At 53.6% G+C, this 24,932-nt stretch overlaps 1 protein-coding gene across 1 annotated transcript in view; it reads right to left on the reverse strand.

Annotated features, from left to right (window-relative positions):
• Positions 1–1,658: 1,658 nt before the first annotated feature.
• LOC128271717 (rap1 GTPase-activating protein 1) overlaps positions 1,659–24,932 on the reverse strand; it is a 97,044-nt gene continuing 73,770 nt past the window's right edge. The window contains exons 3-7 of the mRNA XM_053009337.1: positions 14,685–14,729; positions 3,122–4,930; positions 2,706–3,057; positions 2,209–2,585; positions 1,659–2,141 (exon numbers count right to left, since the gene is read on the reverse strand). Coding sequence (XP_052865297.1) covers positions 2,001–2,141; positions 2,209–2,585; positions 2,706–3,057; positions 3,122–4,930; positions 14,685–14,729 — 2,724 coding nt within the window. The 3' untranslated portion in view covers positions 1,659–2,000. The remainder of the gene's footprint in view (positions 2,142–2,208; positions 2,586–2,705; positions 3,058–3,121; positions 4,931–14,684; positions 14,730–24,932) is intronic.

Consider the following 24,932-nt stretch of genomic DNA (forward strand, 5'->3'; position numbering starts at 1 on the left):
TTTCTGCCTTTTGGTTTCTAATGTTGCAGAGGACAACATCGATTATGCTACTGAGAGGCAGGTAAAATCTACGAAACATTCATACATTGGACACTGCAGTCAGTGGGCCCCCGTTTTTTGTTGCCCCAGGGGACCGTGGCCCACACCGGAGAGGGTTATATTTTTTGCAAACATTGATAAGCGATCGTTTTCGGATCAGTTTGAAGGTACTGGAGAATTGAGTGAGTGAGTCCCGCTCTTTCGCGGTACGAATACTGATGCTGAAGCTGAACTATTGAATACTTGCTCACGGGGAGGTGGTTGGGGCGGTGTGATGGTCACAGACGATCGTCTACTACTCACAGACACACGACACACTTTCATATTCATACACATAAACGCAACACAGACACACATTAGAAGGCGCGTTCTGAGCGGAAGGTACGACGAGATCGAGTTGAGTCACAATATTAAGCTCTACACGCAAGAAGGGCGGCCCACCACCCCGGCCCAGACCCTACGCTGGCCGTTGTTTGTTTGCTAGCCTGCCAAACTAGCCTGTGTTTGTGTGCAGAGCCTAGTTACGTTTGTATCTTTTGGGAATGTTGTTAACTTTGGTATCGATTTAGCTTTACTCTTTATCCGACCCAATTGACGCCGGCCTCGGCCACAGCAGTCCGATCGTTAATGGTTGTGGGGGGTCTGTGTGTTGGGAGGCGGAAGAAGTTACTGAAATGTTCCTTTCTACGATCACCCGATCGTGTTCGATCGCTCTCTGTTTTGCCTCGCTTCTTAGCTTACAAATTGGATAAAAATACTATCAGAAGGCAGTTGAGGTGTGCATCTCTCTGTGTTTGCACGGTGGTGGTGTATATTCACGAAAAGGATTAATTTTGCACGAAAGTGGCGGTCAAAACACGTTCTCTAGAGTCGGCCAAAAGTCGGCTGGTTTATCTCTGCGAAATACATCATCTGGCCAATTGCGCCGCTGCCGTGTACCACTCTAAACCTTACCATCTAATCCTAGCGCAAAAACAAAACAAGATCAACGGGGTTTCGGGAGGATATAAGTAGATCGGGGGGGGGTTCGTGGTTCGGAGGCCCATTCTGAGACAGGGGCCCCGTAATTCCCCATCGCAGCCCCTTAATCTACACTACAATGCGCAGCCTGTCAGTTCTAGAACGCACCCGTTTCAAAGAGAGCCTGCTCGGTGCACAGTCCTCTGGCCACACACTACTCTACTGTCTACGTTTATAGCATCGCGCCACGCGTTTCTTTGCACAAAAAACGATTCGCAGTTGCAGTATTGCACATAGAACATAGGTCATCCTGCCCTCTCGCCAACGGATCGTTTCTTTAGAATCGATTTCTTGTTTGCTTAACTCTGATACCACCGTCCTCTCGTGTTTGGGGTTCTTAGCGTTTACTAATATACTTTGATTATTTGGTTTCTCTTTAGCGCAGACATCGCTTCGTTTCCGTGCGTATTTGTGTGTTTTGTGTGTGTGGTTCTGGCCGGCGGCCCGTAGGCCCCCGGGCCCTTTGAAAGTTAGCGATTCTAAATGGTAATTGACACTTACACCAACATAGCGTACCGTCTTGAAGACTTACGGATACCGACGGGCAGAAAAAGATCATCATCATCCTTTCTAACACTTTATCTCCTTACAGTGTCGTAGGTAAATACTTGTTATCCCTCATCTGTTGCTCCTTCGCATCGTTGTGTGCCGAGCTCACAATAGGTTTAGATCTTTTTTCATTAAAACGCGTTCGCTAAAAGTAAGTTGAAATAAATAGACAAGTGACCGCCCCCCGAAGAGATGGGTGGCCTGCAATTTGGTGTGCCAACTCTGGCTCTCTCTGCTGCTCTCGGCAAAAACTCCAACTCGATGCGCACCACCACCATTTGGCCCAGCGAATGGTGGTGGCCCGGAGAGGCGAAGAGCAACGGACGATGAGTTTCATAAGAAGGGCTCCCTTGGGGCTCCTAATACGCGTGTGATCGAGAAACGGAACTGGTTTACATTGGCTCGGCGACGGCGGCCGGCATGCACTCCTTCAGCAGGTCGCGTAATCGAAGGATCTCTTTCCCGGCGGCAGCCAGGTCGCCCTGTAGCGATAGTTCCCGTTCCCGTAGACGCTTGATGTCACGTTGGCAGGTCTGTAACGAGAGGTGCTCCGCGTTAGCAATCCGCGCGATCCGAGGTTCCGATTTTCCGACTACTTACCACATTCTGCCGAAGGAGATCCAGTTTATCACATTTCAAGCGAGTTATCTCTTGCTTCATGCCCTCGACCTGCTGCACCGTTTCCTGCGGGAGTAGCCCACCAGCTCCGCCGACACCACCCGCACCACCACCACCGGCACTGGCCGTCGAACCCGTGCCCGAGCTGGCACTGTTGCGCAGCTCGCGTCCACCGCCATCGATCGTGACACTGGCCCCGCTAATGCTGACGCTCACCACGCTACCGCCGCCGTTCGCGGAGCCCGTCCCGTCCAGACACAGCGAGCATGCCTTCGTCGTAGCATCGGCCGACGACATCGACTCCAGGCCCGTGTCGCTGTCGATGTACGTTGCGCCAGCATCTACCGTGGGGAGAAAAACTTCAAATCATAAATTTACAAACGCAAAAAAAACGATACCAAAAACGCAACGGAAAGGACAAAAAGGGGCCAAAGTTAGCAGGGCATAGCAATCGGATCGAGCGAGGCGCGGACACTCACCCATCGGATCGAGGTCGACGCTGTTGAGGCTGGAATCGTCACTGGTTTCGGACATGGCCACGGGACCATTGTTGTTGTTGTTATTGTTGCCGGGAGCCCCACCATTCGCGTTTCCGGCACCATTCGCCCCATTGCCGCCCGAATGATGGTGGTTTTTGCCGATCAGGTTCGGGTTGTTGTTGTTGTGGTTCGGTGCGATATTGTTGTTATTGTTGCCGCTGCCACCGCCTCCGCCACCGCCGTGGTTCGGATTGAGCGAACAGCGGGAAGTGATGTCCGGCGAGGACGCCATCGAATCGTTGGGCGATTTGCGCGATCCGGTCGTGCTGCTCTTCGATAGCGAGCGGCCAATCTGCAAAGGAACATCGTGAATTTCGTGGTCTAAGCGAAGGGGGAGGGACCCCGGCGGTACTTACATTGACGGCTCCTCCTCCGCCGCCGGGTGCATCCGATACGTGACCGCCGTCCCTGGATTTCTTCATCGAGTTGTGATGCTTCGTCGTGTGGTGGGCGCCCTCGAGACCGGCGGCCCCAGCGCTCCCGTTGTTGGTCGGGTCGGAGTTTTGTGACCGAAGGCGTGCGTTGAGCGCCTTCTTGACCGTGTCGATGAACCGGGACCCGGTGAAGCCACCCTCCGATTTGGGGGTTTCCGGCGTCGGCGAGGTGGGCTGCGCACCACCGCCACCGATCACGTCCGCACCGAGGAAGTCTCGCGTTTTCTCCTTCAGCTCGTCCACCAGGTTCTGCAGCAGCGAGGATCGCGTGCGTAGCTCGAGCTGCGCAAACTTGTCCGCCTTGTAGCACGCGTTCTCCGCGTTGATCAGCTTCGTCAGCAGGAACTCCTTCAGCTCCGGGCCCTTCTTGAAGACGGACGGTTGCGGTAGGGTGGGCCCAAAGAACGGCACGTCGTCGCGCGCCGTGACCGAAATCTTGTACCGACAGTTCGGTGTGTTCGGTTCGATCGGCTGCACGACGATGAACGCGTGCAGGAAGTGGCTCGCGATCATGGCCGGCGAGAACGGGGTGTTTTCCTCCTGGAACACGATCGCCACGATGTCGTTGCCGATGTGCCGCTTCCGCTGCAACTGCTGCGGGTCGGCCTCGGTGTACGGAAGCAGCGTCGAGACGTGGAACATGATTTCGCGCTCCTTAAACACCTCGTAGACCGCCGTGTCCCCGGTGTGTCCGTTCTGGATGTCGAGCCCGCCGCGGTAACCCTTGTGGTCGCGGAGCCGGATGCGTTGGCCGAGCAGATCGAGGAACTCATCGAACGCGGCCGTCGTGTCGCTGTTACAGAACAGTTCCTCCTCCGTCGTCTGGCCGTAGCGCTGGTAGAGGACGCCGAACTTAAAGTTGGTTACCAGCACGTGCTCGTCGTAGCTGGCGATCAGCGAGGACGCCTTCGGGCACAGCACCGGCATGAAGCTGTCCACGTTGATCTGCTCGTTCAGCAGCCGGGCCATCTTGATCGGCGACGGGTTGCTGCCCAGGCAGGAGGCCGGAATCAGCTCGTGCATCGTGCCGGTACGCAACCGCAGCAGGATGCGGATGTGATCCGTGTTGGCCACGTTCTCCGACTTGATCGATAGCAGGACCGGTCCGAGCTGGTCGTCGTGCCCGACCAGACTGGAGTGTTCGCGGGCGATAAAGAACCGCCGGTAGCACTTGGCCGTGTCGTCCGACTCGATCTTACCGACGCGCCAGGTCGTGTGGGCCGGCACCTCGTACGAGGCGTCGTGATCGGTCCCGTCCACCCAGTAGCCGCCCGTGTTCGGCACCACGATCATCGTGTGGGGTGCCGGGCGCCCCAGCGCATCCTCCAGCAGCCGCTGCACCGGCGGAACGGCCGATATGATCGACGAGGACTGCGAGCTGACCGACGACTGCGACTGGTACTGGGTGTGCTGCTGTTGATGCTGCTGCTGTTGGTGCAGACTGCTTCCGTTGCTACCGCCGCCGTGATGGAGGTGGCCACTGGAGCTGTTCGACAGCAGGTGCGGCGAGGCCGGCGTCGAGCTGGACGTGGTGTGCGGATTCGACGACATGCTGTTCGAGTGGCGCAGCAGTGACCGCGTGTTGCCGCCGCCTCCCATCTGCGACTGGGCAGGGATTTGTACCGACAGGTTGTTTGTCGACTCGTTCGTGGCGCCACCGCCACCGCCACCCCCGTTGTTTGCGTGCGGATTCGCGATCCGATCCTCACCGGCAGCCGCACCGCGGTTACTCTGTGGAACGACAAAGAGAACACACATATGATGTCGATTAACAATTTGCCCATATTGTAAAGGAGTAAACAACAACACCGCGTAAATAGTAGCAACGCTGTGACCCCGTTGCGGAGCGAGGCGAGAACCCGCCAATCCGGCTTCCAATTAGCGAGCTTCTAGCGCAACCGATTGAGTAATCGACAGGCGTGCCTCAGACCATTTTTGGTATGCTGATCAACACCACCGCAACCTGTTCCAAGGGAACCCACCGACCTAAACACCCTCTCAAACAAATAGACGCGGCGATCACACGATCGGTTAGTTGCGCCTCGCAGAAACCATCGGCAGAACGCGACTTAATTGCATCCAGAAGGTGCCAAGAGCGCGAGGAAATTGGATACAATTTGCACTCCATTGCAGCAGCAGCAACGCACGGGAAAGTCCCGGCCCAGGAAATGCTTCTCGGCGGCGTAAAATACTGTGACATACAGACTCTGCCGCGAAAAAGCGCATTCCTCCGCGACCGGCCGTGTTGTGTCCGTTAACGAGCGGCTACCATTTTACACGGCCACGGGTGCAGCAGCAACTCGATACATGGAACAAATCCCTTGCAAGTCACGTCCCTTTCCGAAAGAGCGCGCGCTGAACAAACACACAGCGGATAAAAGACCGAATCCGGGGTCGGCGGGTACGGGAATTATGGTTTACGTAATTCGCGGCCCGACTCGCGGGACTCTCTGGCGACTCGTGTGACTAATCACGGTTCTATTTCCGACCGACCAGCGCGTTAGAAGGGCTTCCAGTCCGGCAGGCAGCAGCGCAAAAGTGTCACCAACCGTCCGGCCGACGGTTCGTTTACTGCGCGGGTCATTTCGAGTTTTTATGGCCGGACTCGGACCTGAACCGAAGGGAAAACGATGGTGAAGCAAGGATGTTGGGGGTCCGTCCATCGATCGTACCGGAAGTGTCCACCGGGTCCGCGGATAAAGTGAATTATCAACCCCCTGGTACACTGCCGATGGTGGCTGGTGGCACTTTGACTGGCACCACTTTCTTTAATCTTCAATCAAACGGAGCAGAGTCGGCGGCCCTCGGCACTCGTGATTTCCGCACATTATTCCCAGCCTGGTGATGAATAATTCAGACGGGGGGCCACGGCGCGAAATGGCACATAAGAATATGAATTTCGGGAGCGTAATAATAAATCCATTAACACAAAATACGATCCGCCGGTTCCTTCTGCAAACAGCGGGACCATGGGTGATTATGCGGCCACCGCACGCCATTGGCCAATTATTATGATCGATGGCGGCGACCAGAACCAGGGGTCGCCTTTCTACCTGTGCCAATGGGGGCCAATAAAACACAAAGGACTTCCATTACGCGTTGTTGGCAACCTAGATTCGGCACAAGAAACCTGATCCTCTTGGGCTGGCCTGACCAATGTGAAGTAATGTAATGTATTTTTGTGGACCCAGGTTTGCCATTATTCAACCGGAACCTTCACCACAATCGCCGTCGTTGTTGTTGGTGTGTGTGTGTGTGTGCGCCGGCAGGAATCCACAATTGTTTATGTAAATTGGTACGGAAGATGGTATTTTCTCGAATAATACACTTTCCTCAACGTTGGCCATGGCCCATCGGGAGGGAGGGTGATGGAGCGCAGAAGTGCATAATAATGGTGGCCATTTTTTGTTGTGGAGTGCGGACCCCGTCACAACCCCACGACGACGGACAGACGGGATGTTATGATAACTTTTAAATGGTGTGTGAAAATGTGCATCCAACGCCGACGGCCAACGAACGAAAGTCACTTCTCGCTCCTCGGACGGGAGCGGAACCGCGCGAGAAGAGAACACTGTTCTGTGTGGTGCACGTTTTCACCGGCAATTTTAATGTCCGAATGGCCACTGGACCGTGTCCGTGAAGTAATTATAAAATCATACCCCGGCTCGAGAGTAGCGGAGAGCAGCTCGCTATCACTGAGGTCTGGGTGCTTTCTAGACCGTGATATTGCAGGTTTTCGCATTAAATTGACCGTTCTGTGTGTGTGGCCGGCCGGGGGAACCCGAACAAGCACGCAGCAGCAGATTAAACTTAAGCCCGTTCTCGTCTCGGACCTTCGGAACGGGAGAGTTTATTTAGCGAAGGGTCTTCTGTTCGCTGTGCAGTAACGCCCTTTCCTTTCCGTTTTCTTGTCCGCACCAGGGAAGGGACCAACTTCCGATTCCACACAGCACAATTAATAGCCGCCAGTTGCGGCTCACCCAAGCGCGCGATACGATCCGCGCGCGTATTACGAAAACATACACATATCTGATCGAGTGCCGAGGCCCATGACACAAAGGAGGACGAAACGAACAAAAAACCTCACTTCGGGAGGAAACAAATAGAAGTTAAACTCGGGGAGACTCGCTGAACCGTGTCGCCACCACCGGGCTGGTTGAAGGCCAGACGTCCAGAAGAAGGAGCGCATTTCTTGCGATTCCGTCCCGCGTCCGGCGCATGGTGGGAAAACGCCCAACTCGAACACAATTCCCGGGCTGGCCGACCGATCTGCATAATCATAATTGAATGTGGGAAACTGGAGCCCGACTGCTTCGGTTTCGAGTCCCCGGTCTGGGAGCAATAGCCACGGTCGGTGGTGGTTTCACTTCGCTGGCCAAAGGCGGTTGCCGCAGCGGAAGGTGTTGGCAGAAGAAATTCTTCAACTTCCCCACCCAGTGGCCCGAGAAAAGGCCTCCCTTCTTTCACTCTCTGGGGCCCGCTCGGCCGGTCCATGGCTACCCTGTGGTGGTCACCATGGTAACGGTGTGGCGTAAACAAACTAGCTTCACATCACCGCAACCAAAGGGTAAGAGTCTTTTCGGGGGTTCCTACCGCTTTGGGGATATCCATCTCCAGTCCGGAACCTTCACCCGGTTGACCGATAAACGGTCAATGGTTCTGCATTGTTTTAACCGTTGAGACCAGTTAAGATTAGAGACCCTATTGAGAATTTGGTGTGCGACTTTCGAGTCTAGAGAACATCAGTCTGCGCATTGAATAGGGACCAGATAGGGAATGTAAGGAAATTTGGGCTTCTTTTCGCTTAATTTTTCAAACGATGGTCTCGGGCAAACGGTCTAATAAAAGATGGCATTCCTCGTGCGGTTTCTTATGTGCTTACTCATGTCCCTATAGACTAGATGAGCTCTACGGGCGCACTGGGATATTAATCCAGTTCTGTAAAGACCTAGTTGACACATAATTCTAGATACTAAATATTAAACAGAGGAGGGACCCAAAACTAGATACAGGAGGGTCGATCAAGATTGCATAGTGGGTCAAGACTAGAAGACGATGGACTAGAGTAGACATTCAACTCCGACATCAGACGCCGTATAACCCAAGCGCCAGTTAGTTCTCGAGACAGCGCCTCTCGCCAAATCTTCTCCGAACAGCCTCGAGACCGCATCTTCAGAACTTTGAGACTAGAGCCATTTAGCCTACGGCCGAAACGGTCGAACTTTTGATAAATAAAGCCCGGCCGGCTGGACCGGACCGACCGGAAGTTTTCGCCGTCAGCTGCCTCACTATTCGATGGTGAGGTTTTTTAGACGCTTCACGGATGGCCGGCTACACACACCGACCGACCAAGCGATAATGTAATGACGCGCTTCTCCTCCACACTCTATAAGCGGCGCGGTTTTAGCAGTTTGTTAAAATCCACCTCCAGCGAACGGGAGCGGAACAAACGGAATATCCTGCGCCCGCGGCCACCTCCGATTCCGCTCGAAAAAGGAGAGAGAAAATGTGTGATTAATGTGCTGCGCCCTCCCCGGTCGGTCGTGTCCCTTTTGCCGTCGTCCCGTCAATTCCCATCATTGCCGAGGCCTAACGAGACTACCACTACCAGAACTGCTGCTGCCGGAAGGAAGGAAGGATCCGTTTCGTGTTTCGTCTCCTGTTTCATGCATATTCATCCCTCGGCACGTCCTGCCCGGCGGGCCACTTTACCGCATGCCACTTGGCACTTCCGCCGGCGGTGTACACGAGAAATTAATTTCCCCAGTCCCGGGCCGGTCGTTTGAAGTGGATTCCCTGTCGGTGTGTGTGCCTCGGCTCGGGATATTATTGTCGACTTCCGGTGTCCCGGTCCGGTGCGTGGGATGAGGAGGACCTGGGACCTGGGCTACCTGCGACGTGTTATCCTGTCTGCCTTGCCCTGCCGGCCGATTTTGCACACACATTTTCCGGTGTCTCGGGCTCAATCAGTTCCACACGCAAAAAATCACGAACCTTGACAGCCCCGCGAAGGTCCGCGTCGGCGGGTACGTGACCGGGGTGCAGGATGGAAGATCAGGGGCTGGCGGATTCATTCTTCAACACGCGCGGCGCACGGCGCAGAGTTATGGAATCAATATTCATTCCGCTCAAAAACCCACGCGATGGCCTCTCCCCGAGAGTGCGATGGTCGAGATAGGGCCAACGAGCCTGGGGGTTCGCCCACCACAGCACGGCACGGCTCCGACTGGAGGCCGTTCTGTGAGCGATTAGATCGATGTACCCACAACACAACTTGGGGGCTTGGCCTGAATTGAACCGAATTTAGGTCGACCGCCGAGCAATTTGTTTTCCATTTTCCTAAACGAACCGGGTGCATCCGGCACAGGCAAAAAGCTCCGGTAAAACAGGACACCGCGGGTACGAGGCTCCAGATTTACGGTGCTTGGCACAGAGTTGCATAAAAATAAATCCCGGACCCCGGTGGGGACGTCAGGGAGGCTCACTCCCACACACTGGCCCCGCCGGTGGGGAACTAATGAAAGGGCCCGGCGCCGGGCTGTTTCATCGTGAAGCTTAGACAGAGCATAACGACCAACGACCGACGGAGCATTTGCATGTGGGCCCTCCTCTCCGGACCAGCCCTGACACAGGCTCCGCCGATGGATAGGGTGGAAAATTTACGAGCCTAGATCAAAATCTTCGTGGTCGTTGGGATGGCCCGGGATGTGTGGCAGAACAATTTATCAAACACACACAGAGAAAAAAACACAATAGGAGCCAACCGAGGAGCCTCTCGGCTGCGTTCGTGCGGGAATCATAATTCTGCATTGTCTTCGGACCAACCAAGATGCCCCAGGGGGAGCCTACCTGGCCATGTCGCAAGAAGGCGACCAAAGTCGTAATTAAGTTATGTCAGGTCGACTCCACCTCGACGGCGACGAGGCGGCGGCGGCACCCGAGATGTGGCCCTGAGCGGCGGCACACGGACACGGAATTGTGAGTCGTGGCTCCTTCTTCTTGGCTTGGCCTGGCCTCCTGCCCTGCCGTCGTGCGGTGGTGGCCAGCGAAGCGTGCTTCCTTCTTACTTGTCGTTAATCATCGTCGCTCGTCTCGCTTTGAGAGTCGCGTCATTCTGGAGTCCCACCAGACAGAGAAGGCGGACTCTGGCCAGCCGCAGCAGAGTCAGAGTCCCCGTGTGTGTCGATTGGCGATTCATCCTACATAGAAAGCCCCCGTCGTCCGCGTCGTCGTGCTTTGCTTATTTATTGCGCTTGGCTTCGTTTAAATCTTTACCAGGCGCGCCCCGACGGCAGAGCGTTGCAACATCGGCGCTGTCCCCCCGGTGGCCATTTCTGCATCGGTTCTGAGCGTGCCAGGCATTCTAGAGGAGCCCTGTTCCAGGGAGTTTGAGAGATGTTTCCAGGGGCCATAAAATGGTAAAACACACTCACGGCCACTGCGCGCTACTGCTTTGGACCAACAACTAGTACGTCTACCAGTTTACGACGTCATCTTTTGGCCCGGCACGGCAACGGCGCACAGCCTTACATAAACCTGAACTTGAGCGCACTCGAGCGTTGCAGTCGCCTCCGTCGGGGCGGAAAATAGGCGGGTGGTTCGTTTCTCCGTCGGCTCATCACCACAGCTCAGGGGGCTCGACTCAAAAAAAACGCCAGGGACCCTAAACATTGCAGGCGCGCACTCGAGGAGCCGAGATCTGAAGTGGCCTGGCCGAGCCGACGGCGCCAGGTGCACACTTTGGGGTGAAACTTTTCCAACATAAACATCCATATCCTCGTCTCTTTCGGGCTCTCGTTTGCTCGGGACAGGATACAAAGTTTGGAACGGCAAATTACCGACCGACCGACCAACCGACCCACCGACTCCGACTTGAGGAACCGCGTCCCGTGGTTGCGCTTCGCTGCACACGAAGGGCTTCCTGGGACCTCCTGTGGGAGCGTGGGACACACTAATAGGATCCACACGTCGGCCACGTCGTACCCTCCTGTTATCGGTTTGTCAGCGCGCCGAAGTAACGGATCTGTGATTGATTTATTGATTCAGCGCGCCCCAGCGGCCGGCTGTCAGTGACGCGGCCGTCTCGATTTCCATAAAAAGGGTGGTCGTTCTATAAACAGTTCCTCCGCCCGGGGGTTGATAAGAACCCCCAGGGTACAAAAATCAACAAACTTTCCACCCGCGACCAAATGGCCACAGAAACAGACCACAGAAACTGCATGTAGCGGCCAGGTGAAAAAGGGAAGCGATCCCGAGCGATGATGATGGACACACGACAGAGACCACTTCCCGTTCGGTCCCGCTGGGTGGTGGGTTAGACATACTTTCCCTTTTCTTCTAAAAATAACAATCCCCGGACCGCGGCGGCAGGCCTGTGGCGCTGACTGTGGCGCGCGAAGTGACGTGTCCGCCGTCGTCCGGATTGGTCCACAAATATTTGGAAGAGGATGTGCAGCTGCTGCTGCTGCTGCGATGACCGAGGAACGCGGAATGCCACAATCTTCACACGTTTTTGGGGGTCCGGAGTGGACACTGTTCACTCTCCGAGTGCTATATTTGTGACCAGCGAGCGTTCTTGAGTGAGAGTGGTCATAGGTCACCAGTCCGCCTGGCGGGCGTGTGTTACTTCATCATTTGCGCAAGATTCCGCTCCGTCTTTCTAGGCCACAATCCAATCCAGCCTTCCTAGGCCCGCGATGATGATGGATTAATGGCGGTAAAATTCAAACACGAACCCCTTCGGTAGCCCGGGATGTCCGCCGTCGTCGTGATTGATTACGGCCACCCCTGTTTCATCATCTCCACGGGCCCGTCCGGGAGTCCTCGGGGAGTTCGGGGGAGTAATGTCTCGGCCGGCCGGTCACATCACCGGTCTGGAAGGCGTGTTCGGTGTCGTTAAAAATAAAACAAATAAGCCGATGCCGTCCGACGATTGAAACGGGACACCCGGGTGCGACTGTTGCGCCAAAATGGCCGTCGGATGATAAAGTCGGGTGACCTTTAGCTGTTATCGTTGGGCGAAATTGGATCGCCGCTGGTCGCGCCTCGAGTAATCAGTCTTCCGCCGTTCCGTGGACCGTGGCCGGCCGCCAGCCTTGGCCGTGGTCAAAAATGGACAAGAAGTGGTTTCTGGCGAAACCAGAGATGCGATATTTGCGAGGTCTGGGTTGAAGCCCATATTCCGATAGCACAGTTTGGTGTGATAAGCCTCGGTTGGCACGACGCGATCCGGATTTAAATACTACTTTGGACAAACGAATAGCGCGATTCTTGGCTAAACTCAAGAGACCGATCTGAGGACCGCTTTTACAGTCAAAAGATGAGATAGGAGCCACAACGAAGAATGTGTCGACTATTCTAAAAAAGATCTTTTCGATGCATTGCATGGAGTAGGGATAGCTTCAAGAGTGAGGACATAGATATAGAAGAATAAAGAAAGATTTTCCGACTTATTAACGGATTCCGGTATATTGTTGGAACCGATTATTGGTGGGATCAAACCTCAGCGCTGGGAGGAGCGCTGATGATGACATAGGCTCCATTTCAATTACTCATCGTCATTAGGGAGCCATTAGTTGCCTGACGTCACTTCAACTAGAACCACGTAAGGCCAATCGATAAACCCAGCACCAAGGCAAGACCCCGCCGTGTTCAAGAACGCAACTTCGGGGTCGATGGGCAACAAACAAGACTCCCGGCTCCGGCTTGGGGTTTTGTCGATTGACTAATGTTTGGTCCCACGCTGTTATCACCTACCACTCAGCTTCCGGTGGCCATTGGCTTGAACCGCCCAGAGAGAGGGGCCTTAAATGGTGCCATTTTTTCGCGACAAACCCGCGATTTTGATGGTGTTTCTGACACCAAAGGCCAGGCGCCGTGATAGTCGTTATGTCATTACGCCGGCCGGAACTAGTCCCGGTGTCCCCGAGGTGCGCACCTTAAGCTCATTAGCCAGGTCATCAGCCTTTTTGGGGGAGAAGCTTCCACCGGTGGTCACCGTAATGTGACTATAATTACAACGATCATACTGTACCCGTCTTGGACGCGGGCTCCGTCATTTCCGGAGTGTGGCAGCAAGTGACTTCCGTCACTCGGGGGGGACACTTTCACAGCACCGGCAGCAGCAACATCTTCCCGGCGGGTGGTCGATTGTTTGTGTTGCAATTACGGAGCGGACACCACACGTCTCCACCGACCGATGGTGTTGTGTGCCAAACAGCCGCGTGAAGACCGCGGCTTTAATTGTTTCCAGTGATTCCGAGTCCGACACATGTTGGCGCCTCTTTCCCATAGTGTACCTTGCTGGCTACTGCCTTTGCGAAGACACAATGGAAAGTTGGCGCATTTAGAGCCCATCGATGGGTCGGTTGGGTGGTGTTGCATCGTCATCCCCGCCATCATCATCATCATCATTAGGCGATCAGAAAGCAGTGCTTAGCGGCGGCGCGAGCTCGCAGGTTAAGTTTCGCGCCCTCAGTTCCCATTCATTAGGAGCATAATTGGGGTGCGTGCGCGTTTACATTGGCCAGATCGACGCGCTCACGCTGCTCTCACTGCTGGCACTTATGCCACTCGCATGCAAACCCCGCATCGCTCGGGGATTATGTAAAAGGGGGCTGCGCTGTGCCTCGAAGACGCTTCGCTTTCGGGCTCATTGGCCAAGGGGAGAGAGTGTCTTGGAATGCACACTCCGCGGGCTGGGAAGAAAGCTGGGAACTGTGCGCGTGACTGTGGCAGTGTGCCGAGCGAACCCTTTCGAAGCGCCCTTCGGTGAACTATTGCACCATTTATGCGTGCCTCTGTCTCTGGGCCGCCGCCACCGCCGCCGGGGCCTTTTAGCATCTGTCCGCGCTCCCATCAGCCACAATGCACTTATTACGCGAAAAAGATTGCCACGGCGATGGGCAACGATGAGCTGTTGTCGCAATTCTTTCCTAGCAACAAAATGGCGGTGCAACAAAAAAAAAAACGGAACCCCACACGGAACGGCACGTAACCATCCGAATGTGGTTGGTTGGAAAATGGCCAACTCGTGTCCAAAATAGTTTTCCCTCAGAAAAAAACAAGGCAAAAAAGTTCGCCGCCGGAACTAGGACCGAAAACAACACCGGGCCAGCCCAGAGCCAGAGGCCAGGAAGCAATGAAGTGCATTCCCCTGTCGCGGCGTTGTTGACGAAAACTTGTTCCCCGGGGGCTATTCCGTTGTTCCGAAGGGCCTCCTCTCTGACTGAATTGATATTAAATTTTTTCGACTTCACATTCAATACGCTGTGTGTCTGCTGTGCGAGGATTCGCGGGACCGGAAGTTCGGGACACAATTTATGGTCTCCACAGCTCCGACTCCCGGACAAGCCGGGGGATTGTTTGCGAGCGGCCCCAAAACTTGTGCATAAATTAGGCGGACTTCAAACGGCGCACTTTTTGTCGCTGTCGCTGCTTCCTGTAAAAGGGATCCCTTCTGGTTGGCCAGACCCGGGTTACTTACAATGCACACCATTCGAGTTTTCGTGCCCGTGCCAACGGTACGCACCTGTAACGAGAAGAAAGGCGATCGGGGGTTAGAGAGGCTTGTGGTTTGTGGGCTACAGCAAATAGACCAATTTTTCCCCCGCAGAAAAAAAATGCTACACAAAAAGAACCCTTTTTCGAAATTTGGACATGGATGAAAGTTACGGTGGCCGGTCTGGCGGCCCCGGACAGACCGAGCGCACCCAAATTAGCCCACTTTCCACCGCGCGCGCGCTGCTTTAGATAAAAATCGCCCATTAAAAGGAACGTGTGGTCGTAATTCGAAACAAACCCTAAACTGCGCGCGGCAACGGCAACGTGAGCGATTTTCCCGGCCCGAGGCTGACCCACTTCGTGCGATCTTCTACGACGGTTGAACTAAAACACTCATTTTTGACGAATCGACACTGCGAGAGGGCGAACCCCCGAGCTGGGAAGGGACCGGCGCGGCCGCTCTAGAAAGCGGACCCGGCATCGTCGTAATCGATTATTTTATTCATTCGGAAAAGATGCTTTCCATCTTAGCGGCCACTTATGGTTTGGGGTCCACTCCAAAACGGTGTCAGCAGAACAACGGAACGCGGCTGTCGTTGGAAATCGACGTCAGGGCGCGACATAATTTGATTCAGGTTTTTTGGCCCCCAAAAATTACCATCCGCGGGCCTCGCGTGGCGTGTTCAATTGCGCACTACACTTTCAGCACACCAACACCCACGGTGGGTCCGAATTTGTTCCACGTTAATTACACAGACCGGCCCCGGCCGTGGCTCGTAATGGTGATGCTTTTAAGTCCGCCATTTTTTTGCCCCCACGAGGTCCGTGGTCCGCTGGCGGCCGCTGGAGAAATGGTGGTCGTTTCGTAAACTTTTCCAATTGATTTCCTACCGATGATTGATCGAATGATTGATTTTCCGACTCGAGGCCTGGGCGCTTTCAACACACAGCGACCGACCACTCTCGTCGGTGTTTACACTTGCATTGTGCTACTGTGGTCAAACAATACCGAGAAATCATCAACGCGCGCTGTTTTTCCATGAAATTGAGCGTTTGTTTGGTACCAATCAACATGTCCCTTTTCTGAGGCCCTAAAAAGGTCACTTAAAATGGATTCCACTGATTCTTTCGATACTTCAACAAGCGGTTTTTAGAGCACCTTTGATTTTATTTAGCTCTTTGAACCTTTTGCACCACTTATAAACTCCTGTTTTCGATATAAATTCAGATTCAGATTCAAATCCAAACTTTTCCCGGTATTTTTGGGCCCCTATGAGCCATGTTTCAACCCAAATGGAAGTAATTTGGCTCCTTCTCTAACACCCCCCGGCGGCGATTCCACCGTTTCGCACTGGCTTTTTGGTCGCGAAGGTCGCACTCCACCTTGTGACGTACGGTACTCGGTGGTGACGATTGCCCAAAAAGCATCATCCCCGCGGCAATCAGAACTGCATCATCGCTCGTATTGTTTCGGAATGCAGCAGAGGCAGGGCAGTGGCGCAAAACCTATTAAACCCCGCCAGCTCATCACCCCAACGGTTCGTGATGATGCCATAAACACGGTGGACGAATCATCATTCGTGAGAATGAACTGGGCTGGGCGGGTGGACTAGGCAAACAAATACACCAGCGCGGACCGCAGCAAAAAAAACGCAGAAAACAAATCTAGTTTATTCACGCTTTTCTGTGTGTAGCAACCCCGTTTGTTGGCTTCAGCTGGCAACACAACACACAGAGCGCCAGATTGACGACGACAGAACGTGAATAAAATATTAGTCCCAGACAGGCAGGCCGGTTCCCATCGCGCCGCGGGCTGTGAAAACCGCGAATCGAAACTAAAGAGATATTTCAAAACAAATCACCCGCCCGGCCGTCCGGTGGCAGATGAGTGGGTCGCGCTAAGGGGGAGGGTTGCAAAACATTATCCATTCATGCGCCAAAAGCCGGCCTCCGGGCCCGTTTGACACACTGTGACAAATTTGAATCCACCAACGAGCCACCGGAGGCCACATCACTCGCTCCCCGTTTTATTTCAATTAAACTCGTGATCTGAATTTTAATGTTACCGCCGCCGAAGTGCTGCGCGCGCGCGCGAGGACTACGCAACGCGTGCGCAAATCTCCCGTAGGCGGCCACCGAGTCGGACACTAAGCCCCGTACGTCACGCGCCCGCACGGCCACCGTTTGACACAAAAGAATATGCCGGACGCCTTCGACGGCGCCTTCATTAATCCGCGCGCGGATGCTAAAACGCAACTGACGCTCAGACTCAGAGTCTTTCTCACGCAGCTTTTAGTCATCAGCCCCAGCCCTCGGCTTTCGTTTTTCACGCCACGGCGGGGTTCCCGGCGCACGCTGGGGCTAATTATTGTGGGCGATTGTCACTTTCTCGCCAATGTGACGTCAGGGAGGGCCGCCGCCGTCGAGGAAAGTTTCACTTTTCTCGCCTTCACTCGCCTCAGTATTCGCGTGCATAAACACCCTGGCCCGGCCCGGCCCGGAGAGGGCTTTCGGATTCACTTTTTTGCTGGCGGGCCAGCGACACACTGTCGCTTTCGATTTGTTCGGAAACAATTTAGCGATTGTCCACCCACCAGGGGCTCAACAATGGACCCGTCTCCGCCATCGCATTAGCGGAAAAGCTCGCCATTTTGTGTGCAGCCGCCGCCGCGGCAGAGTGAGACGAAATTAATGCGCTACAATTAACAGTGAGATTTATTGGCGACGATAAGTCGCGGACTCGCGACAGTCCAGGCTAAACAATAGGAAAATTGGCGGCCACTCCCTGCGCGCGCGAAACTGTGCCCGGTCGGGATGGCGAAATCGTGGAAAATTTCATCATGGCGCTAACCTTTCACAACCCGGGCGGCTGAGCAGGCTGAGTGTTTTCGGGATGGTCAGTTCTGAGTGGCTTAAATTAATTGTCCGACCCGAAAGAAAGCCACTCTACACTCTATCGGCACTATTTATTGACTCTACAACACAACGCCCCTCAGCAGCCGTGAGCCGCGAGCCGAGAGTGATCTTGACCGAGCTTAAATTAAATCCGCTGATCCGGTAACACGGCGCCAGGCACAGGGCGTGAAAATTCCTCACAAATCACGCACCAAAACACACCGTTCGAAGATCGCTCGGTCGGTCGCGGATAGATTTATCGTGACGTGGCGTTCGTTCCGTCCTGTGGCAGATAATGTGAGGCCTCTGTGTCTGGGGGCAAGGGGGTGTTCTACTACGCTGCGCAGCACACGTTCCGATTGTGCAACTCACAAGCAGTGGCCATTGTGTGCAGGGCTGCACATTAATTATATGCAAAAGGAAGTGCCGCCAAAGGAGCTTGCATATTAATTACCGAAGGGTATCGAAAAAAAATGTGGCTGTGGTCCCGCCGCGTGAGGACAAGGCATGCCGATTATGTGGTCTACTTTTGAGAGCGTTTTGCATAAACTAATACAGATTATTTACCGCATGTGGTCTCTGTTTTTCACAAATGACCTTCTTATCACCTACAAAGACACACAGGCGCGCAGATTGTTATCAAAGAAACGGTTCCGTGGCTTGTCCGTGGCTCCGAGATGAGGTCGAAAGAATGACCTTTCGCGGTGACGCGCATTATGAGTCACACACCGCAAACCCCGTCTCTGTGTCTGCGCTTACATAAAAGAGTTGCGACGTGCGATCAGGATCGCATCGAAGTGCGCCCGGGAGTTGCCCATTAATGGCCACGCCAACACACTGACGGCGGCTTCACGGATTGAACGTTCGGAATCTTCGACATAATCGCGACTCGCGACTGACTCACGTTCACTTTACCGTCGCGGATTGATTGATTCCGTTCCGGACCCACACACAAACCGGTGAGGTCCGTTTCCTGTCCGTTTTACATTAGAAATTCACTCAAACGGCAGTAAAATCGGGCGGGCGATCGCCCCCCGATCGACTTGACAATGACAAACAACACTCGCGCACACACACACAGACATTATCAAATCGATTTATCATCGGGAGGAGGTGCGAAACAAATCGTTGTCTGGTGCGCGGCCAACCGGAACCGCAACAAACTGCGCGATGTGCGAATGATTTTGCATTTTATTGGCCACCATTAAACACCGTGTTCCGTGCGCGGGTTCGCCCAGGAAGGAAAGGGATTTCGCGCAATCGATCGATCGAGTGTGCGATCGTGTGGTGGAATCAGAGAGTGGCACTTCTCAGTGGAACGGCGAGTTCCGCCACTGACGGGCCGACTGTCAAAATCGCCCAAGAAACCCCGAAAGACGAAGGATTAGAAAGTGGCGGCGATCAGAAGCCGAAGCACACCGAAAGTGATCGACTTTTACCTCCCTCTCTCTCGATCGTTCGCTATGTGACGTGCATAATTAAGTTACTGCGGCTCATCGAGCCCAATCACCCAGCTTTCGTGAGCTTTCGAACCCCGTGGTTTCTTGGCTGATAAGCCAGATGGCTTATTAGCCGCTGCGCTTCTCACTCTATTAACATTCCCCCGATCGCGATCGCGTAATTTATGATCATCCTCTCGAGGGCGCGCGCGTGTGTGTGTGAAAGCGAACTTCCAAAACCATCCGTTCCGATCGAACGGACCCCGAACATTGCTCTAAATTTGGTTTTATGTAGTTCGCGCGCCACACAAGAATTCGTCGCGTCGATCGACGCTGATTGGGATTCCGATCGAGTGTTTTTTTCCCCCGGTCCAATCCGAAGAAACAAACCGAACCCAGCGGATCCAGAGTAAATAACCTGGCCCCGCCGTTGGAATGCCGGACGGTGTGTCGTGGCCGTTTTTTCCGCTTCCGCTCCGCTGTGGTCCCGTTCGGTGCGCCGCATTAGGTCAGTGTTTAACGGGTTTCGGATCGGAAGCAGCCGATCACTAGACACGCGGGTAACAAGGCTCGAAGCCGCGGGCACCAGAAGCCCAACCGAAAATTGATTACCGCGCACGATCGTGATTTTGTTGATTTCCTCGGGAAGCCGCCACGGGACCTCATTTTCTGTGAGCCACCAACTAACTTCCCGCCCGAGAGGAACGCACGGCTTCTTGCGGTGAGGAGACCAAACACCCATCACATCATCCTCTAGCATCTGCTTTCACCGGCTCCGGTGCTAAAATTACCGCGAAAGTACCCCTTTTTTCGACGTGATTTACCGTTCACCAGCCGAGAGAGCCTGAGAGAGCTGCTGCATCGAAATGGGTTCGCCACGCTCAAACTCCGTGATCCGCGGTTTGGTCTGAAGAACTGAGACCGAGAATCGAACACGGATTGCAGCGGGATGCAACTAATGAGTTTGGCGCAAAACTCTACAATCTATGCCGCTCTTTATGATGGAACGCCGCCGCCGGGTGGCTTGGTGTCTCTTCGCAGAGGGTTATTAGACAGTATGCCTTTTAAATAACCAGATTTTTCTAAACATAAAATGCAGCCATGTCTATTAGTTTGTTGCAACAAGTTTAGGATGATGAGTGTATGAGTAGAGCAATAGTTTTGTGTGATTTTAAGTCAAGTCATAGTCAAGAGTAAGGACAATGCGGATCACTTTCTGTGATTCGAGGGTTTAATCCACAAGAAACTGGTTCCTGAAGGTGCGACGATCAACGGGAAATACTGTTCAGAAGATCTGAAACGATCAGGCTTCAGAATGTTACGAAAGGGCCTGAGTACACGGTGAATAAGCGCTTGTTTTTGTTACCCGTCAATACACCTCCTCACAAGACCGTCACAGTTAAGGAGTTTTTGGACAAAAAATCAATTTGTGTCATTAAAGACCGGTCTGGCACCGTGAGCTTATTTCCTATTCCCTCAGCTCAAATTGGCCATGAAAGGATCTCTTTATGATGACATTCCAGCGATTCAAGCGACTGTAACACTGCTACTAAACCTACTGACACAGAAACACGCATAACTTTTTAATCCATCATCCGATTGGCATGAAATTGGATGCGTTTGAAAGAGGAAGAACCCGTACCTTTCAAACTATATAGGGTGATCCATCTGGTGTTTGAATTTTAACCTACCGACTACTTGACTTTAAAAACGTTGTACTTCATTTTGGGACTTTATTCTTCATTCATTCATTGTCGTATTTGCGGCTTAAAATACCCACACGTCGTCTCGTTACTTAAAAGTTACTTAAAAGACAAAGACAAAAATCTCGTTACTTAAAAGACACCCTGCGTATGTTGCGCGTGGCCCCCCTCGAAACTCCCTCTTCGGAAAACAGACAAACACCCGGCAAACATGGCGATCGGTTGTTTAACGAGGCGCGCGCGAGCGTTTCCTATAGCCGCAATCGCGATAAGCTCGTTAGTTAAATAACCTGCACCCTCCCGTTTGTTGGTGGAAATCGGGCCACACTCCGGAGTCCGGACCGAAGGAGCCCTCGAGCTGCCGCTCGGGTTTCATCACTTGTAATTTGGGGAATTTAACACACTTCGGCCGAACGGCAGCTTCCGTGTTTCGTCGACCGTTATGAGGTAGCACCGCGCCGCGTAAGGGCCGCCACAACAACGGCTTATGCCCCAGACATGGGTCCCGCGGGGGGGGGACGGTGACCATTTCCGATCACGTCGCGCCGACGTCTTTTCCCCGTTGGCGTGCGAATCGCGCTAACTAACAGTGTCCGTCCCCCGGAAGGGCGAACCACGCGTAAGGCACCGATGCGCAACGGAAGCGTCCGCGGCACACGCGGCTTTGGGCTTTTTTACAGGAATTGCTAATTCCTCTTGGGTTGTTTTTTGCCCGATGTCGTCGAAACAATTGAATTAACCAGCAGCAGCCCGCCAAAGTCCGATGATGATTCAGCCTCGACTCGATTCAGTGCCTCGAGAGAGACCTCGCCAAGCGCGTTGATTGACACCACCGAATAAGGGGGTTGGTCCGATATTTTTATGGTGATTGCCCCACGGACGGACTCGTGTGGAGTCGCTCCGATCGCTTCACGCGCAATCAGGACCGGACTACCCTGCATCATTTGGAGGGTGCCCGGAAACGTGGCTCGCGGGGTTTAACTAACAATTCATATATTCTAGCGCCGTAAACATGTCAAGTCGTTCGAGTGCCAAGTCCCCCAATTTGCTCGATCGTCCCGCGTCTCCCGGCGTAATAATTTTCCGTCCACACCCCGGCTCCGGGTCCAGGCTGTCCGTGGGCGACCACTAAGACCACAAATTATGGCTTCCAATGATCATCATTGTTGCATTAGAGTCGTTCCCAAAAATGGGGCACACAAAATGGTTGATGGACCACCACAGATTTGCTGCGAGGCGCCGCCGCCCTTTTGGGTTTCGCTTTTAATGGGTGCCCCAATTAGGCGCGACACCGACCACAAGACGAAGCATAAATCATGGACCCCGCGAAACCCGGACGAAACGGAAACGGGACCCCGCCAAGGATCTGGTTACCAGCTTTGTTCCGTCGTCTTCGGTCAGAATTCGGGCGACTCGCACAATCAAGTCGAGTGGGCCATCTGTTGCATGCTGCATCATGCCGTGATTTGACCCACAGAAATTCATATATTATTTTATTATGACGCCCAAACGGCGGCGCGATTTGTGTCCCAATTGATACTTTGTGCTAAAGCGAGCCCGGCGAAGGTTTCATGTTGCGCGGCTCGGAGCGCCGTTATGACTCCGTTGGACCGTTAGGCCGGGCGACAGAATTACGTTTCCAGCTTCGGTGAAACATGAAGCTCCGGAGCCGGAGAGGGCAGACCTTGACCGGGGAACTGGGGATATCATTTTGTGCTAAATGGTATCAGCTTTCAATCAGCAGCAGCAGTCCGGAGTCCGGAGTGAACGAGGACCGGAAAACGCACCCACCTCATCATCATCGCAGCACCCAATTACCCCATTGTTAGACGGCAGTTTACGGGCTCCCACATGGCGTCGGGGCGTGCAAAAATGACGCCAATGACGTGGGCACACACACACCGCTACTCTAAACGGCTATGTTGCCACCGACACGTGTTTGTATTCCGAGCTACCGTGGTGTCGAGCATCGGAGCGCGCACATAAATTAACGACCATTCGAATGTCACTAAACGAGTTAACCTTACCCATTTGGCGCACGTCGGAGTGTCGGTGTGTCCGTGTGTTGCCTATTTGCATTTCCAGCTGACTCCAGTTGCTTGCAATGATGATGATGATGATGATTGCAGGCGATCGGTGCGAGAGATCACCAACGGCGCTTTCTACGCAGCCGAGCCGAGGTGATCTCCTGGTGTGTGTTGGCGATCGCGGCCCCACACCAACACACACGCACACACGACGCACGCACAGGAATGTGCGGTGATGATTGCAGCGCGCCCCCCGACATAGGGTGGTGATATCACCCCAGGCCGCCGCGCCGTCGGGGAGGTTAATAATTTACTCACCCCGATGATTGTAAATTCCTCTATCAGCGAAATAAAAGTTTTCAATAAAACGGAACGACGCCAACCCCAGCACAGCATCAAGCGAAACGACCTTTTAAATGGCCGTAAAAAAATGGCCAAGCATAGATAATCCATAAACACGATGCTGTGTGCGAAGGGCCCGCACCACAGACAGGTCTCTCTCTCTGACACCCATAAAACCGTTTGCAGCATCTCATATTGCAATTTCCCATCCTGGCGTAGGGAGGAAAACATATGGCTAGGGACTGAGAGCAAATCAAACGTCGTAAATCCCTCACCCGGGACCCGACCCCTCAAGGGATCTCCTGTTGGCAGTCGGCGCCAGGATAACGGGCACGGGCATAAACAGAGAACCTGGCTAACGGTTGAGCCCATAAAAGCGGGCTAATCTTGCCTTGCTCGGAGTGTGTGTGACCCACACACCATACTCAGTGTAAGGCCACCGTCACCGGAATCCCAATTGCGGGCGAACCGTGCCCAAATCGAGTGCGGCTGAAATCAAAACCCTCGACACGGCAGCAGCAACAGTGACACTCACATCGTCGGATTCGTGCGAGAGCTCAAGGTTCAGAAATAAAACGGTTCCCCGGTGCTGCTGCTGCAGAGACGACCGTGATCAACGCCCCTCAGTCACGATCCTCGATGATCCGTCGTCGTCGTCGAGAGGCGTGCGCAACCGGTTTTTGCCGATGACATTTCGGCGCGCGCGGTATGCGTCGTCGTGCCGGGGGACGGCGAGGTGCCGGAGGTGCGGGTCTCAGTGATCACGAACTGAGTAGGAAAGGCACAAAAAACCGATACACCCTGTTCGGTGGCGCTCGAGAGACCAACAACATCATAGGAGAGGCTTCCAAAGCCGGACCCTCGGGGCGGGGACAAGCTCCGGCGGATGACACAGATATCGGCACGTCCGCCGGATGGACCCCCTGAAAACCAACGGCCAACCACCAGACGGCCGATTGATGCCCGATCGAAGCCGACACGGCACACGGCCCGGCGGCCTACATGAATAAATTTTGTAGGTCTCTGCCGCAGGAAGTGAAAGCCACGCCAGTGGTTCCGGTGGTGGCCCCTTCGAGTCGACACACTTCCGACACACCTGAAAGTTTTGTTTTTGGACCCGCCGCCGCCAGGTGACGAACTAATTATTAGAAGCCGCCGCGTTCTAAACCCTTCGATGGTGTTCCGTCAGGCTCCTCCCGAGGTCTCACGGTGTGCACGAGGGCTGTTCAAAAATTAGTAAGACATTTGAATTACCGCGGGCTACGTATGTTCGATTCTCGATTTTCTTTTTGGATTAGGTTGCTACTAATTTCACTCACTTATGGTGAAAAGATCGGCCATTTTGAGTAATCAGTCAATTTTTGACAGCTTGGACTAGATTTGGCTCATCTTCGATGCCGTTTTTATCTCCTAAATCATAGAGTAGCGTCGGTCTTTCATCCCGTCGGTCCCGAAACAACTTCAGTTTCCGAAACAAGAAAAAGTAAAAGGGATCAGATCTAGGTAATACGGTGGCTTTGCCATCATCATTTGTGTTGTTTCGGCCAAAAATTAACGCAGAAACCACGATGTGTTAGCAGGATCGCAACAGCCAATTTTGGTTTTCCCACAAATCCGGGCGTTTGTGACGGATTGCTTCGGGCAAATCACACATAACTTGCAGGAAATATTCTTTATTGACCGTTCTATCCTTTGACAACAACTCATGATCCACGACCTCACACCACGACCCTGCAGTCGAAGAAAACTGTAAACAAAACTGTTCACATTCGACCAAACTTAGCTTGTTCTGTCTTTTCATGGAAATTCAAATGTCTGACTACTT

Source organism: Anopheles cruzii, chromosome 3 (genome assembly GCF_943734635.1).
Source record: "Anopheles cruzii chromosome 3, idAnoCruzAS_RS32_06, whole genome shotgun sequence".
NCBI lineage: Eukaryota > Metazoa > Arthropoda > Insecta > Diptera > Culicidae > Anopheles > Anopheles cruzii.